This window comes from Rhinoraja longicauda, chromosome 18, assembly GCF_053455715.1.
Source record: "Rhinoraja longicauda isolate Sanriku21f chromosome 18, sRhiLon1.1, whole genome shotgun sequence".
Lineage (NCBI taxonomy): Eukaryota > Metazoa > Chordata > Chondrichthyes > Rajiformes > Arhynchobatidae > Rhinoraja > Rhinoraja longicauda.
This window is the reverse complement of record NC_135970.1, coordinates 8881679-8899577: the sequence shown is the minus strand read 5'-3', so window position 1 is coordinate 8899577 and position 17899 is coordinate 8881679. Positions and strand designations below refer to the sequence as shown.

The following is a 17899-nucleotide window of genomic DNA, read 5'->3' as shown; positions in this document are numbered from 1 at the left end:
ATACTGTTCCAAATGAGAGGGCTGAAGATGGGGAAGTAATTATTCCATTCTATCAGAATGTGTAACAATACACCAGTATATTAAAGAGAATATTGCATTGAGAACTGTAACCAAAGTTGTTATATTAGAGAGTCTAACATTGGGACTATAATATCAATTGGAAGTTTAATTTAAAAAGGACTCAGTAGCAAATATAATTAACATTGTAATATTATGGAATATTATAATGAGCTTTATGACACATTTTTGGATTATGTTACAGTCTGCTCGAACACACACACACACACACACACACACACACACACACACACACACACACACACACAGTGCATTAAAATAGCTAGGAAATCCATTATATAATATCAGAGATCTTTAGAGGAAGCTATATTTGAGTGGATAGACACAAAATGCTGGAGTAACTCAGCGGGACAGGCAGCATTTCTGGAGAGAAGGAATAGGTGACGTTTCGGGTCGAGACCTTTCTTCAGAGTGATGTCAGGGGAGGGGACAAACATAGAATGTTGCTGGAGACAGTAAGACTAGTGGGAGAACTGGGAAGGGGGAGTGGGGATAGAGAGAGAAAGCAGGGACTATCTGAAGTTAGAGGTCAATGTTCATACCGGTGGGGTGTAAACTACCCAAGCGAAACATGAGGTGCTGTTCCTCCAATTTGCACTGGGCCTCACTATGACAATGGAGGAGGCCCAGGACAGAAAGGTCAGATTGGGAATGGGAGGGGGAGTTGAAGTGCTGAGCCACCGGGAGATCAGATAGGTTAAGATGGACTGAGCGGAGGTGTTCAGCGAAACAATCGCCGAGCTTACGCTTGGTCTTGCCGATCTAGAGAAGTTGACACCTGGAACAGAGGATACAGTGGATGAGTTTGGAGGAAGTGCAGGTGAACCTCTGCCTCACCTTGGATGGAGCGAGGGGGAGGTAAAGGGACAGGTGTTGCATCTCCTCGGTTGCAGGGGAAAGTACCTGGGGAGGGGTTTGTGTGGGAAGGGATGTGTTGACCAGGGCGTTTCGGAGGGAATGTTCTCTGCGGAAAGCAGAAAGGGGTGGAGATGGGAAGATGTGGCCAGTAGTGGGATCCCGTTGGAGGTGGCGAAAATGTTGGAGGATTATATGCTGTATGCGACGGATGATGGGGTGGAAGGTGAGGACAAGGGGACTCTGTCTTTGTTACAACCACAACCACAACCTCTGCTGCCACCAACCCTCACCGCCTCCCCGGGACCACCGACCTTTACCATCGCACCGATGACACCGACCCTCACTGCCTCCGCGGCCATCCGCTGACCGGGACTACCAATGCTTCGTCCGCTGACCCAGACTCCAGTCCCCCATGGGCTTTCCGCAGAGACCGTTCCCTCCGAAACTCCCTGGTCAACTCATCCCTTCCCACCCAAACCACCCGCTCCCCAGGCACTTTCCCCTGCAACCGCAGGAGATGCAAAACCTGTCCCTATACCTCCCCCCTCGACTCCGTCCCAGGACCCAAACAGTCTTTCCAGGTGAGGCAGAGGTTCACTTGCACCTCCTCCAAACTCATCTACTGTATCCGGTGTCAACCTCTCTACATCAGTTGAGACCAAGCGCAGGCTCGGCGATCGTTTCACTGAACACCTCCGCTCAGTCCTCCTCAACCAACCTGATCTCCCGGTTGCTCAGCACTTCAACTCCCCCTCCCATTCCCAATCTGACCTTTCTGTCCTGGGCCTCCTCCATTGTCAGAGTGAGGCCCAGCACAAATTGGAGGAACAGCACCTCATATTTCGCTTGGGAAGTTTATACCCCAGCGGTATGAACATTGACTTCTCTAACTTCAAATAGCCCTTGCTTTCCCTCTCTCTCCATCCCCTCCCCTTCCCAGTTCTCCCGCCAGTCTTACTGTCTCCGACTACATTCTATCTTTGTCCTGCCCCCTCCCATGACATCAGTCTGAAGAAGGATCTCGACCTGAGAGGTCACCCATTCCTTCTCTCCAGAGATGCTGCATGTCCCGCTGAGTTACTCCAGCATCTTGTGCCTATCTTCGGGTTAAACCAGCATCTGCAGTTCTTTCCGACACACTATATTTGAGTGGTTTTGACACTGTGTTTTTGTGTGGTACTTGTCCATGCTGTTCTATTAGAGAGTGCAAAAAGCTAATGAAATGGGCAAGGTTTTATCTGGAAATAATACAGTCTGTGGGCCAGGACCTGCTGAAATGGTGGAGAGAAAACTGAAAATCCACAATGCTACGCCAGGAAGAGTTACAGTGGAAGCTGCAATCCATGTTGTCATAACAGAATGTCTTATATATTATATTCTCAGTGGAGTGCAGTGGGACTTGTAATCCATACTATTTAAAGGGACAGTGTTATAAGTATAAGCTAAAATGTGTTACAAAGGGAGCTGGAGCCCATGATGTTGTGTGAGAGAGTCTTAGAGCTGAGATTGATGCTGGTGGATAATGGATCATTACTGTGACATTTGTAATGCTGCACTATCGGAGAATCAGACCATGTTGGGGTGAGAGTTATAACACGAGCTGTCATCTCAGAGCATGTGATAGTGGAAGCTATAAACCACATTGTCATATCAGAGGGTGTCACAGAGATGCAGTGCATGCAGTTACTCCACAGGGAACTGCAGAGGGAGCTGTAATCCAGGCACTGTGACAGAATGTAACAGTGAGAGATGTAATCCAGGCAGGCTGTTTTATCAGTGAGTATTACAGTGGGAGATACAATCCATGCTGCTACATCAGTGAGTATTACAGTGAGAGATGCAATCCATGCTGCTTCATCAGTGAGTATTACAGTGCCAAAACGTCACCTATTCTTTTTCTCCAGAGATGCTGCCTGACCCACTGAGTTACTCAAGCATTTTGTGTCTATCTTTAGTGTAAACCAGCATCTGCAGTTCCTACCCACACAGTATTACAATTGGAGATGTAATCCATGCTCTTTTACATCAGTGAATATTACAGAGGGATTTGATCTCCACGCTGTCGCATCCAATGCGCAGGAGATGGGGGGTCGATGCCCATCCAGAAATGGTCAGGCCTCGTATTCATTATCATATGCACAAGTACAGTGAGGTACAGGCACAATGTACACCTGGCCAGCAGCAGCATCTCAGGCACAATGTACACCTGGCCAGCAGCAGCATCTCAGGCACAATGTACACCTGGCCAGCAGCAGCATCTCAGGCATATGGACTCAGCCAACAAACAAAAGCACCAATTAGCCATTACAGCAAAAAGGAAAATAATGGGCAAACAAAACCAAGACATTAATGCAAAAACACAATTCGAAAACAAGTCCATGGGAGTGCAAGAGGCAGTCTGTAGTGTTCTGTTGCTGAAATAGGATAAAGGTTGTGCAGGTCAGTTCGAGAACCTGATGGTTGTAGGAAAGCAGCTGCTCCTGAACCTACTGGTGTGGGTCTTCAGGCTTTTGCACCTCCTGCCCGATGGTAGGCAGTGTGAAAAGAGCGTGGCCTTATGGTGGGGATCCCTGATGATAGATGCCGCCTTCTTGAGGGAGCACCTCATGTAGATGCTTTTGATGGTGGGGACGTCTACCGATGGGTGAACCGGGCTGAGTGCACCACAGCATTTTGCGTTCCTGTGCATTGTAATTGCCATATCAGGCCGTGATGCAAACAGTCAGGATTCTTTCTACAGTATATCTGTGGAAGTTTTGTTTGAGTATTTGGCAGCTTTAAACTTATAAGAGAGTAGAGGCTTGGTGTGCTTTCTTCGTGATTACATCTATGTGCTACACAGAGGCCAAATCATCCGAGATGTTAATGTCGTGGAATTTGAAGCTGCTAACTCTCTCCACCTCCAACCCACTAATGAAAGCTGGAACGTGGCCTCCTGACTTCCCCTTTCTGAAGTCAATGTTTAGTTTAGTTTAGTTTAGTTTAGAGATACAGCACGGAAACAGGCCCTTTGGCCCACCGAGTCCGCACCGAGGTGCCTGTGGAGAGAATAACTCCAGTCATTCCAGGTTCTCCCTATAACTGCCACCGCTTCTAATAAGTCACTGCCTCTTTACGTACTTGATGTTTCTGCTCAACTTCCACATCCAGACCAGACGCAAGCATCTGCTGAGCCTCACTAATGTTCTTTGTGAAGGTCTCGTGGAAGGAACATCAGCCAGGTGTGGGCGCCACAAGAGAAGGATCAAAGGCAGGAAGTTGCACTACCTCAGGAGGCCTCTTCCACTCTTCAATAAGATCATGTCTGAACCCGACACTTTGCCAACTTAATAAACGTTGATTGCTTTTGTCCCCCAAAGCCTGTCAATCCATATTATTTTCAATACATTTAGCACTTGGGCAGACAATTCCAAGCTTACAACAAGGATCGCTTTCTCCTTGTGGTTGACCCCTTAACCCATTATGAGTAGTTTGTGAATCGAGAGCCAAGGGAAACAATCTCTCAGCTTGCACCCCGTCATCAATCATTTTCCTCAGCTCCAGGGAATATCAACTGAATTTACTCTGTTTCTCACAATAATGGACAAATCTCAACCCAGGAACAGTCTGGTAAATACCCATGGAATCTCAGTTTCAATGTCCTCAGGCAGGGAGATAAAAAACAGACTAAGAAACTGAACACAAACTGGACAAATGTGTCGACAGGAAGGCCTTTTGTAATTGCAGTAAGACTTCCCCACTCAAACAGCAATATACTTTGTAATGAAGGTCTCAAACATTTGCCTTCCACGTTGCTTTCTGGATCATTTGTTAAATGTATGTTGTTTCAAGTATAGCAGCCCCAATTGCCCTGACTGTTCAATAGACAATAGACAATAGGTGCAGGAGGAGGCCATTCGGCCCTTCGAGCCAGCACCGCCATTCAATGTGATCATGGCTGGTATTCATTTGTAAAGTGTTTTTTTTAATTCATTAAATACTTCCCCATTCACTTTCCTATTCAAACAATCTATTGTATGCTACTTTATGAAATAGCTTCTGAAAAATCCATAACATTTCCAACATCATTATCAAGGATAGCGTGGTAGTGCAATAGTTTGCACTGTTTCTTTGGCGCCAGGAACAGGGGTTGGATGCTGACCTTGGGTAACGTTTGTGTAGCGATTGTGTGCATGAGGTTCCTCTGGGTGCTCTGGATTCGCACTGAATCCTAAAGACCCGCTGGTAGATTAATTGGCTACTGTGAACTATCCCGCGGTCCAGGTAATTAGAAAAACAAATGAAGGAAGAGCTGTTGGGGATTTGCAAGGGAGAATTAGTTGCATGGCTACAGGGAAGTAAGGAGAGTGGGACTGGGACTGATGGGGGATTCACTCCTGGCCTCCTTCTGTGCTATAAGTAGGTAAGTATAACAGATGCTGAACATAAACCTGACATCAGACTGCTCTTAACTAAATAGTTCATGGAGTTTTAATTCAGATTCCAGCCACGTAGTGGGCAGTGGTGTGAGGGCCTTAAACTGTGTCTTTAACATGTCCCTTTATCACAAAGTGCTCGTCCTGAGATTGTGCCAGTTTGCAACAGTCCACCGCGGACAACACTTTGCACTGGAAGAACATTGAGCTTCAGCTATTTACGATATACATTAATGACTTAGACGAAGGGATTAAAAGTACCATTAGCAAATTTGCAGATGATACTAAGTTGGGGGGTAGTGTGAATTGTGAGGAAGATGCAATAAGGCTGCAGGGTGACTTGGACAGGTTGTGTGAGTGGGCGGATACATGGCAGATGCAGTTTAATGTAGATAAGTGTGAGGTTATTCACTTTGGAAGTAAGAATAGAAAGGCAGATTATTATCTGAATGGTGTCAAGTTAGGAGGAGGGGGAGTTCAACGAGATCTGGGTGTCCTAGTGCATCAGTCAATGAAAGGAAGCATGCAGGTACAGCAGGCAGTGAAGAAAGCCAATGGAATGTTGGCCTTCGTAACAAGAGGAGTTGAGTATAGGAGCAAAGAGGTCCTTCTACAGTTGTACCGGGCCCTGGTGAGACCGCACCTGGAGTACTGTGTGCAGTTTTGGTCTCCAAATTTGAGGAAGGATATTCTTGCTATGGAGGGCGTGCAGCGTAGGTTCACTAGGTTAATTCCCGGAATGGCGGGACTGTCGTATGTTGAAAGGCTGGAGCGATTGGGCTTGTATACACTGGAATTTAGAAGGATGAGGGGGGATCTTATTGAAACATATAAGATAATTAGGGGATTGGACACATTAGAGGCAGATAACATGTTCCCAATGTTTGGGGAGTCCAGAACAAGGGGCCACAGTTTGAGAATAAGGGGTAGGCCATTTAGAACGGAGATGAGGAAGAACTTTTTCAGTCAGAGGGTGGTGAAGGTGTGGAATTCTCTGCCTCAGAAGGCAGTGAAGGCCAGTTCGTTGGATGCTTTCAAGAGAGAGCTGGATAGAGCTCTTAAGGATAGCGGAGTGAGGGGGTATGGGGAGAAGGCAGGAACGGGGTACTGATTGAGAGTGATCAGCCATGATCGCATTGAATGGCGGTGCTGGCTCGAAGGGCTGAATGGCCTACTCCTGCACCTATTGTCTATTGTCTATTGTCTATAAGCTGAATGGTTTCAAGTAACAGTACACACTTGTTCCAATGTGAATGGCTGGGAACGGATCTTACAGGGCAGACACCCAGACCACGATCTCCATGATACACTGCAAAAGGAGCAAGTGCACAGAACAACATCTCCCTTTCACTTGTTTTATAGGAGGAAAACGTGGGCTTGAATGATATGAGGCGGACATTTCTAGCACTGGTCTTTAACAAGAAGGCATATAGACAATAGACAATATGGCATGCTTGGCTTCATCAGTCGGGTATTTAGTCTAAGAGTCAGGAAGTCATCGTGCAGCATCATAGGGCTTTGGTTAGGCTGCATTTGGAATTTTCTGCACAGTTCTGGTCACCACATTACAGGAATATGTGAAGGCTTTGGAGAAGGTGCAGAGGTTTACCAGAATGCTGCCTGGATTAGATGGTATTAGCTGTTAGGAGAGGTTGGACGAATTTGGGATGTTTTTTACGAAGCATCGGAGGCTGAAGGGAGACCCAATAGAAGTTTTTTTTCCCCAGGGTGGAATGTCAAAAAATCACAGGCATGGCTCTAAGGTGAGAGAAGTAAACTTTAAAGGAGATGTTTTTTATAGAGAGCGCGGTGGGTGCCTGGAAGCCACTGCCAGGGATGGTGATGGAGGCAGAAACAATCGTGACGTTGTTTCTGGGTCTTCCGTTCACTAACGGAATCAAAGGGATGTGGGGAGAAAGCAGGAACGGAGTACTGATTTTGGATGATCAGCCATGATCATATTGAATAGCGGTGCTGGCTTGAAGGGCCGAATGGCCTACTCCTGCACCTATTTTCTATGTTTCCATGTTTCTTACGAGGCTTTTGGATAAGCACATGAATACGCAAGGAATGGAGGGATATGAATCATGTGGAGGTAGAGGAGAGTAATTTAACTTGGCATCATGTTCGGCACAACACATTGTGGGCCTAAAGGCCTGTTCCTGTGCTGCACTGTTTTATGGTCTACATTATAAATCCAGGGTGACTTTCATATATGACATTGCTTGGACATAGTTGGACATGCAAAATGGAAAGAATGGAGCTTAAAACTTGTGGAAAACGCTAATGATAGCAAATTAGATTAAAATAATTTGGCGATAACAGACGGATGGGTAGTGATACTTTGACTGTATGGACTAGAGGTCAGAGTGCACTCTGCTGCCACCCCGAGCTTTACAAAGTTGCACAACCCTTTCACTGGTTTGTAGGTTTCTTGGTGTAATGGTGACTTTGCAATATGACACAAACCTCCTTTATTCACGGGGATCCACCTAACCTGAGAGTATTTCACAAACATTACAGGCAACACACAAATCACAACAAAATAGACAAAGACAAATATCAACAAATGACATAAATTACAACAAATAGATTGATTGGTTCCTTTTTTTTTCTGTCCATCCAGTGTTTACAAAATGTGTGAAAAAGAAATAAAATAGCAGCAAATGCTGGAAATTTGAAACAAAAAGAAAAAGTTGGAAAAAACAGGTCATGGAGCATATGTGGGAAGAGAAACAGAGTTAACGTTTCAGGTCAATGATCCTTTGTCAGAGCTACGATGAGAGAAAACAAGTTTGCTTTAGGTTGCAGAGAAGGGGGAGTGAGGGATGGAAAGGACATGTGGAATATCTGTGATAGGGGGAGACATGGATAACTGGGGCTGGTAATGAATGATTCGTGGTTTATGTTACATGTTGCTAATAGCGGGACAATGGGACATGTCGAGCAGGTTTAGGCTGTGCTAATGGTGAGAGAATTGAGCCAACATCATAGATTTATGACTCAGACTATGACCAATTCTGATACAGATAGAGAAAGCAAATCATGCACATTTTAGCTGTACTCCTGGTGAAGCCCTAAATTACATCAGAGTATTAGTCTGTGCGAGATTATTTAGGCTCAGATCCTTTTCATACCTCTAGTTTTCCTCCCCCCTGACTCTCAGTTTGAAGAAGGGTTTCGAGAAGGAATAGAAATGCCATCTATTCCTTCTCTCCAGAGATGCCACCTGACCCGCTGAATTACTCCAGCATTTTGTGTCTATCTTTGATGTAGACTAGATAGAGCTCTTAAGGATAGCGGAGTCAGCGGGTATGGGGAGAAGGCAGGAATGGGGTACTGATTGAGAATAATCAGCCATGATCACATTGAATGGCGGTGCTGGCTCGAAGGGCCGAATGGCCTACTCCTGCACCTATTGCCTATTGTCTATTGTCTATAGACCAGCATCTGCAATTCCTTCCTACACAAGTTTATTTAGCATTGCTCACAACTCAATGTAAATTACCAAATGAAGAAAAAGTAGTAACTAATATGCCTAATTTTTAAATGTTTGCATATTAAGTGAGAGGACATAGTGAGTTAATAGGAATAGTTTGGATTAGTTAATGGGAAGATGGAGGTGGGTGGACAAAAAGAGTGGTTAAAGCTGCTGAGGTCTGTGCGATTTCCTTTGCTCATTTGCAGCAATGTGTGGGTGAAATAAAGCCTTCCAATTAAACATTGCCCCTGAGCTTCCCTGTGCAGTTGATCTGGCTGCATTAACAATACCTTGTTACCTTATGTTCAGTGCCTCACCTTCTTCAGGAGCACCAGATGGTATCTGTACCACATTGTTCACCAATAGAAATGGAAGCCTTCAATCCCTCCGATAGCACAGCAAGGGGATAGAGGAAAATAACAAGATGCCCAGCAGTGCACCCCATGGCTTCAGCCTCCCAGCACTGAGCAACCATACTGACACGTCTCCCACGATAGACCAGCCTGCTTAGTCTCAGTCTCCCAGTTCAAACAGTTTCCCTGATCTTAGCTTGCTATTGTAAGTAGGTACAGACCATCCCTGGGAATTAATAGGTTCTGTTTTTACACATGTTCATAAGTCGATTTTGTTCGGAAATTGCAAATATCACAAATGTCACCCGTGTGGTACTTGCACCTCTACAGCATTGGAGTGAACGGCATCAAAATGATATCAGACCAGGAAGAAAGAAAGACTAAAAATGAAGGACAAGAGGAAACTTATTCTGCTGTTTGCAGGAACAAACATATATATGTATGTCAGGCTCTTGAATTCAATCTTTTGGGAGCTCATTTGTACGTGGCAGTGTTCGTAATCCACCTATTCCTTTTCTCCAGAGATGCTGCCTAACCCGTTGAGTTATCCAGCATTTTGTTTCTATCTGTATGGAAACTATGGTTGTTACTTTCCTGTGATTTTCAGAGTCTTTTGAAAACTAAAACCACAGGGAGATTCAGAATGATAGAGTCAGGGAGTCATGAAGCTACAAGGAAACAAGGCAAGAGCCCTTTTTCAGCACACTTTGTCCATGCCCACCAAGTTCAAAGTTGGTGTGCATCACATCAATTGGTTGGCCTTATGTATTTAGCTGGGTTACAGCTCAAAAATTATTATCTTTTCATTTATCCATGTTGACTTTGCCTGACTCTGTCTGACCCGCTGAGTTACTCCAGCTTTTTGTGCCTATCTTCGCTTTAAACCAGCATCTGCAGTTCCTTCCTGCACATTGACTCTGCCCAGTCATATTATTATCTTCTCAGTCTTTTGCAACCACTTTCTTAGCAAAGGTTTCAAACATTCACCCCAGGACTGACATCAGTTAGCTAATTGGCCTTTTCCCTCTCCCATCTTCCTTAAAAAGTGGGATTACGTTTGTTCCCTTCTAATCTATGGGGACTGTTTTAAATTCTATGGAATTCTGGATCCACTATAGCATCCACTATCACAGCCACCACTTTTTCCATGATTCAAATGTGCAATAGACAATAGGTGCAGAAGTAGGCCATCCGGCCCTTCGAGCCAGCACCTCCATTCAATGTGATCATGGCTGATCATTCTCAATCAGTACCCCGTTCCTGCCTTCTCCCCATAACCCCCGACTCCGCTATCCTTAAGAGCTCTATCTAGCTCTCTCTTGAATGAGCTAGATAGGGTGACCCTCATATACCACTGAAGGTCCTGGGGATTTGTTGACTTTCAGTCTTTTATTTCACTAATAGAGTTTGTACCTGCTCCCTGTGCCAATGTGGGTATTCTCCAATATCTTTTACTTCACAAATGCTGATCTCCTTGAGCTCTTCGTGCCTGGTGTTTGTTCCCCATTATTCCCACAAGGGCTTCTATGTCTCCTTCCCTGAAGACAGACAACATACTCCTTTATACTTTCTCCTCCCTCAATCTGTAAGGGGCCCACGTTAATTTTTTTGCTGATCCCTTATAAAATATTCTTACATTTTTACAGCCTGGCGTTCTGATGGGTGACCCTCATATACCACGTCCTCATTCCTTGGCCTAGTGCTGGCGTTATTATCCTCACGACACGGGCTAAATGGCCGCCAGTCATTGGAAGCAATTAGTTTCCACTGTCGTCAATTCACTCTCTCTGCTCTGTGCAAATCATCGAGAGGGACGGAACAATCCAATATAATCGCATATAAAATAATAGCTGTGGGAAAGGTGCAAGTCTCCCTGATATAATGTTAACCCAAAGGCCATGTCTGGAGGGATAATTTAAGCTTCTTTTATTAACATATTAATAATACAACAGCGGTGATATTAAAATAATAATGGGTTGGAAATGAGACCTCCCAAAGCAGTTTGCTGGATTCACGACACCCAGCCTCACAGTGCACACACAGCAGAAGCCCGATGAACCGTAGAGGTAGTTGAAAGAAGGAACCGATGACTTTAGACGTTAGATTTTAGAGATACAGCACGGAAAAAAAGTCCGTTTGACCCACCGAGTCCGCGCCGGCAGCAAACTCCCCATTTTCTAGCACTATCCTGCACACGAGGGATAATTCACAGAAGCCACTCGATCCACAAACCTTTATACCTTTGGGAGGAAACCGGAGACAACCCACGAGGTCACGGGGACAATGTACAAACTCCATACAGGCAGCGCCCGCAGTCAGGATCGAACCCGGCTGTCTGGCGCTGTAAGGCAGCAACTCTACTGCTGCGCCACCGTGCTGTGGCGGTTTTGTGGAGCTGGGTCTCAGGCTTGATCTGCAGGCCTGTGGCTGTCCACCAGGTGGGTAGTCAATGTGTGCTCAAGGAGTTTCTCAGAAATGTGGTTAAGTTTGGTTGCATCTGATCGCACAGTTCTGCAACTCACTACTTGAAAGGATGGAGGCTGGCAGAGGGAGGAACGTTCATCACAGTTACAAAGAACCTTGATGTGCATTTGGAGAACTGTGATCAATTGGTTGGGAGCTGGAATGAACTTGGCCAATTCTTTCTCAATTGGCTCAGATACAATGGGCCAAACACTTCTGTGTCATTAATTATCTTGATAATTTGGTTTGGTTGCCTCGTATAACTGATAATTTATTGCGTTGTTGTTTATTACACATAGATTTATTGTGTTGTTGCAAATAATGTGCATGTAAAGTTGCAGCAAGCGGGAATTTCATTGTTCTAATCTCGATGCATGTGACAAATAAATACTCTAGACTCTGACTTGACCGTCCACGATTCTCAGATAACACTCACACCCAAGCTAGGAGCAGTGGGAGGCCACTCAGCCACTTGAGCCTATTCCACCTTGGCTGAGCTTGCGATTGTGACCAAGTTGCTGTTTTGTTTCCCAAGCAGCACTGCCAGGATGTCCAAGCTAGTGGAGGTGAGGATGGAAGAGTGCAACCTGACGACTGAGAAGCCTCCGATCAGGCTGCCCGTCTGGAAACGGCTGGCAAAGAACCTGAGGAAGAACCTGCTGCTGTCTCTCACGGTGTTTGGTGAGTCTACTCCTACCATCCGACCAGGGGCGGGCACGGAGAGAATAAAACCTCAAACAAGTGCTGGCAGAGATACAGCAAGAATATGGTGTGTCCGCTGCTGTACATTTCCAATGGTTTTCTATATTTAGATTCCCTGCACCTAACGTTTCTTTGGAGCAGGAGTTCATGGCAGATGAGGAGAAGGGGTGGGTTCGTCGTGGTGTACTGTGGCTGATTCTACAATTAAGGAGGCAGCCGGCATCCTTTGCAAAGGAAAGGATGAGTCCCATGTAACAATGTACACACTAGCGTGGAGAAGATCTTGGGTCACTGTGGAAAGATATAGGCGAGGTGGTGGGAGAATCCAGTCTATCTTGGGTCACTTAGGAAAGATATTGGCGAGGTGGTGGGAGAATCCGGTCTATATTGGGTCACTGTGGAAAGATATTGGAGAGGTAGTAGGAGTATCCAGTCTATATTGGGTCACTGTGGAAAGATATTGGAGAGGTTTATATTGGGCATAATAACATTGGGAAGAGTAGCAGGATAAGCCTCCAGGAGTTAAACCAAAAATAGGTCCTCACTAGTTATAATATCTGGGTTTTTAACGTCATGTACATGCGTTAGAATATTGGAAGATGGGATGTGGAACGATTTTAAGAATCCTGTTCTATTATGTATGCCAAACACTCAGCCACCCTCACGCCCAATTAAAAAGCACTCTTTGACTCCAAGTCATAATGTTTTGGCTGATCGGTGTATTAATCCCATTTTTAAATTCTCAGGTCCAGCCTCCCAACCTAATAGAGGGTGTGTGTGTGGCTTAGGTTCTGGCTCTGGAAGGTATATTCTCTGAGGAGAGATTAAGCAGGTTGGGACTGTGCTCACTGACGTTTAGAAGAATGAGAAGAGCTCTCATTGAAGCAGACAAACTCATTATTAGGTTGACTGGGCAGATGCAAGAATGACCATTCCGCCTGGATGCAGCGTCTAGAATTGGTGGGTGGTCGTAGTCTTAAAGTGAGTGTTCAACCATTCAGGATGGACAGGAGAAGAAGGTGCTTCACCCAGCAGGAGGTGAATATTTGGAATTCCCCATCCAAAAGGCTATGGAGTCACCAGGTACAGTATGGCAATTGATAAGTTTGGGATGTGAACAGATGTCAGGGGTTATATGGAGAAGGCAGGAGAATGGAGTTAGGAGGGAGAGATAGATCAGCCATGATTGAGTGACGGAGTAGACTTGATGGGCTGAATGGCCTAATTCTGGTTCTATCACTTGTGACTTTATGACCGTATGAAGGAGTCCTGGGATGTGAAGTTAGAGCAAGGTAATGACACTGAGGTAAAAGGCATGATCTTATTGAATGAGAGGCAGGTGTGAGGGGCTATATGGCCTGCTCCTGGTTCTATTTCTTCTCATTTCCTTGTCCTTAACACATGTGGGTTTCGTTACAATGAGAATCCATGGTCCAAAGTCACAGGGCAGGATCTCCCTGCCTTCGCCCCCCAAGGCCAGGGCTCACCGACTCTTTTGGAAGTCCGGTCTTTCTGAGATTCCCCGACAATACTCCGGGAATCCACTGGGAATAATCTGGGAAATCCCTTTTGGGAAGACTTTGGGAATGCGCCTTGCAGAACACTCCCTCCAATACACAGTAAGGAAAAGAACATTTAGTTTTGTTTAGGTTTAGTTGAGTTGAAAGACACTGCATGGAACCAGGCCGTTCGGCCCTCCGGGTCCATGCTGACCAACGATCAGTCATTCACACTAGTTCTCTGTTATCCCACATCTGTTCCCTACACATTAGACGCAATTTACAGAGGTCAATTAATCTACAAACCCGCATGTCTTTGCGATGTGGGAAGAAACTGGAACATCCGGAGAAAACTCACGCGGTCACATGGAGAATGTGTAAACTCCACACTGGCAGCACCCGAGGTCAGGATTGAACCTGAGTCTCTGGCGCTGTGAGGCAGCAGCTTCACCAGTATCACTGTGCCACCCATAAAGCAACCTTGTGCCAATTCAGAACTAGCCTTTGACAGCAGTTGTAAGCCCCCTTTGATTTTCATGAGGCTTGTAGGATTTAGGTACGTGAAACAAAGAGGAAGATACGTTACTTCTATAAATTATTTTACCTTACTTAATATTTTTAGTGTATTTCCTTTATTTGAAGTTTAAAAATGTAAATAAATGTAATCGTTTTTAAATGTCTCTGAATGCTTGCTGAAGGATTTCTTCACTCCATAGCTGAATGAGAACAAGACTAGTCCTTTCAATTCCAAGTCCATCCTTACACTAAATTAGAACAAATTTGATGTGTATTTTAACTAATTTCTTGTATTGGAACGTAAGCCAATTTGAAAGCCGCCTTAACTATACAGACATGAATGGCATCGATAACATGTACCAAGTACACGTCCAAATGCCTTGCAAATGTTGTACTTTCATCTGCCTCCACTACCTCCTCTGGCAGCTTGTCTGAAGAAGGGTCTCGACCCAAAATGTCACCCATTCCTTGCCTCCAGAGATGCTGCCTGTCCCGCTGAGTTACTCCAGCTTTTTGTGTTCATCCTCGTTTAAACCAGCATCCGCAGTTCCTTCCTACCCACTATGTGTGTGCAGATTTTGCCCTTCTCTCTCAAATTTCTCTCACCTGAAACCCTTGTCCTCTAGTTTCAGATAACCCTGCCCTGGGAAAAAAAAGACTATCAATACTATCTAAGCCCCTCATAATGTTATAAACCTCTTTTATTTTTTCGGTCATCCATCAGCAAAGATACTAGAGGAACAAGATGGACCACTCCGTTGAAATCGCCAATACTGAAGTGTAGTACGCAAAGGAGCGTAACGACCACCATTTTAGTAGGCAAAACCCGCCGTTCACTCTGCCTCTCACAGTGCAATCAGTGTTTTGGGGGAACAGTATGTGTGATGATACCGTTAAAATGCAGAATATATCTCATCTATCAATTCACAGATATATATATTTTTTCTTTTAAAATGTTTCTGCTGATTAAAATGGCGCCGTGACATACTACGGCTTTTAGGGTCGAGTGGTCTATATTGCTTCTCTAGTATCTTTGCCCATCAGCCTCTTGCATCATACTTACAACAATCTCCGCCTGACTAATGTCTCCTTCTAACGGAAGCCCTCCACTTCAGGCAACATCTTGGCGAATCCCTTCTGCGCTTTGTCTAATACTACCACATCCTCCCTGTGACTTAGTTTGACCTGCGGGCAGTAATAGTCTTCTGGACTCGTCTTTTGAAATGTGTTAACACTTATGGAAACACAGCTCACATTTAATTCCCCTGTCATTTGCATTTGAAGTATCAGTTCAGCTGATTTCAATTTACATCAATAAAATGAGCACTGATGCGTGGAAATTTTACCCCTGTAATTATTCTTTGGATGGGAAAAATCAGGAAGGGAAAGGTCAGAATGCAGCTGCAAATTGTGTTTCTTGTATATTAAAAAAAAAAGAAACATGGGTTTAATTGAACAGCTACTGATGGACCTATGTAAGCCTATACTTTCTTAAAATTAATTCATGGGATCATTGAGCTTCTCTGGCAAGACCAACATTTATATCTTGGCTCTATATACCTTTGAGAAAGGGATGTTGAGCTGTTAGACTTTAGACTTTCGAGACACAGCATGGAAACAGGCCCTTTGCCCACTGGGTCTGTGCCCACCAGTGATCACCCCATACACTAGCCCTATCCTACACACGAGGGGCAATTAATTAATTTTTATCAAAGCCAATTGCCCTATAAACCTGTACGTCTTTGGAGTGTGGGAGGAAACTGGAGCACCCGGAGAAAACTGGAGAAAAAAGTCAGGATCGAACCCGGGTCTCAGCACTGTAAAGCAGCAACTGTACCGCTGCGCCACCGTGCCACTTGAACAACACATTGAACTGTTGCAGTCATTCTGGTGAAAGTGCTGTTGGGGAGAGAGTTCCAAGACTGGGACCCAGTGATGAAGAAGGACCAGCATCATATTTCCAAGTCGGGGCGGCGTGTGATTTGCAGGTGGTGACGTTTCCATACTCCTACCCATGTTAGTTAAGGCCCTCCTCGGTCATGGCTGACCATGGGGTGATGCATCCTGGTTGTTGGCTGCTACCTGGTTGTTGGCTCCTACCCATGTACTTCCTGGTGGTAGAAGTCACGGAGTTTGCGGAGGATGGAGGGGGAGAGTGCTGTCAGAGGCTCACTGAGTTGCTGCAGTACATCCCATCGATAGGACACTTTGCAGTCATAGATGTGGCGGAGGGAATAAATGGGCGATGTGTTGGGTGCTGGTCAAAAAGCCCTTCTATATTCCGGATTGTGAAAAGCTGCTTGAGGAGCTGCATTGATCCTGGCATGTGGAGATAACTCTGTCATTTCTTTGAACGGTGCCTTGTTGGTGGTGACAAAGATCTGGATGTCTTGCGGTCAGTCTCTCAACGCAAGGGGCCTGGAGCAGTGACACTCAATGCAGGGTACAAAGCCTCTGGCCTGCTCTTGTAGCCCAGTTAACAAGCAGAATCAACAAATGTCATGGTGATTTAACGAACATGTCGGGATCCATCTCAGTGTTTGGGGTTATGGCTGTTTATTTGAGCTTTCTTCCACATTGTGATCCCTTAGATGCAGAGCATTTCCATTACAATGATGAAACGGAATCAAATCGCCCCCCCCCAAATGCCCATTGCCAGTCCAGGTCTCCAGTGTCTCCCAACAGCCGTCATCCTCAGGGGCACACAGTCTTGTGGGGCCCCTTGGCCATTGAGCCTTCTGTGACTCAGCCCTCTCCTCACCATAACCTGAGGCCCAGCACGTTGGCTTTCTCTTCCAAACTCCTCCTCCACTGTGCTTCTCCTCATCGACAGGTTGCCTTGGGTGGCTTTTGCGTGAAGTAATTGTGGGCTGACATAGAAACATAGAAACATAGAAAATACGTGCCGCAGTAGGTCAATCGGCCCTCCGATCATTCAATATCATCATGGCTGATTATCCAAAATCAGTACCCCGTTCCTGCTTTCTCCCCATATCACTTGATTCCGTTAGCCCTAAGAACTATATCTAACTGTCTCTTGAAAACATCGAGTGAATAGGCCTCCACTGCCTTCTGTGGCAGAGAATTCCACAGATTTACAACTCTGGGTGAAAAAGATTTCCCTCATCTCAGTCCGAAATGGCCTACCCCTTATTTTTAAACTGTGACTCCTGGTTCTGGATTCCCCCAACATTGGGAACATCTAGCCTGTCCAATCCCCTAAGAATGTTATATGTTTCTCTGCGATCCCGTCTCATCCTTCTAAATTCCAGGCAGTGCTCCCATACTTTCACCATATGTCATAACCTCTCGTTCTCCCCCCCCCCCCCACAGGTGTGATATTCGGTGCGTTCGCTGGAGGACTGCTGCGATATGCTGGCCGCATCCACCCCGACATCGTCATGATCATAGCCTTCCCGGGAGACATCCTCATGCGGATGCTAAAGATGCTCATTCTCCCGTTAATCGTCTCCAGTTTAATCACAGGTGAGAAATTGACCGCGGCTTCCCTGGGCAAGCGCGCACCCAGCAAAC

At 45.5% G+C, this 17899-nt stretch overlaps 1 protein-coding gene across 7 annotated transcripts in view; it reads left to right on the top strand.

Moving 5' to 3' along the window:
• Positions 1 to 17899, top strand: part of LOC144602230 (excitatory amino acid transporter 2-like) — a 98303-nt gene that overhangs the window by 45111 nt on the left and 35293 nt on the right. For 4 of the 7 annotated variants that reach the window (XM_078415067.1, XM_078415071.1, XM_078415070.1 and 1 more), the window contains exons 2-3: positions 12187 to 12329; positions 17699 to 17851. In XM_078415067.1, the coding sequence (XP_078271193.1) occupies positions 12197 to 12329; positions 17699 to 17851 (286 nt within the window). In that variant the 5' untranslated portion in view covers positions 12187 to 12196. Of the gene's footprint in view, positions 1 to 12183; positions 12330 to 17698; positions 17852 to 17899 lie in introns of those variants that run through there. The other 3 variants (XM_078415069.1, XM_078415068.1, XM_078415064.1) reach the window with 1 other exon arrangement.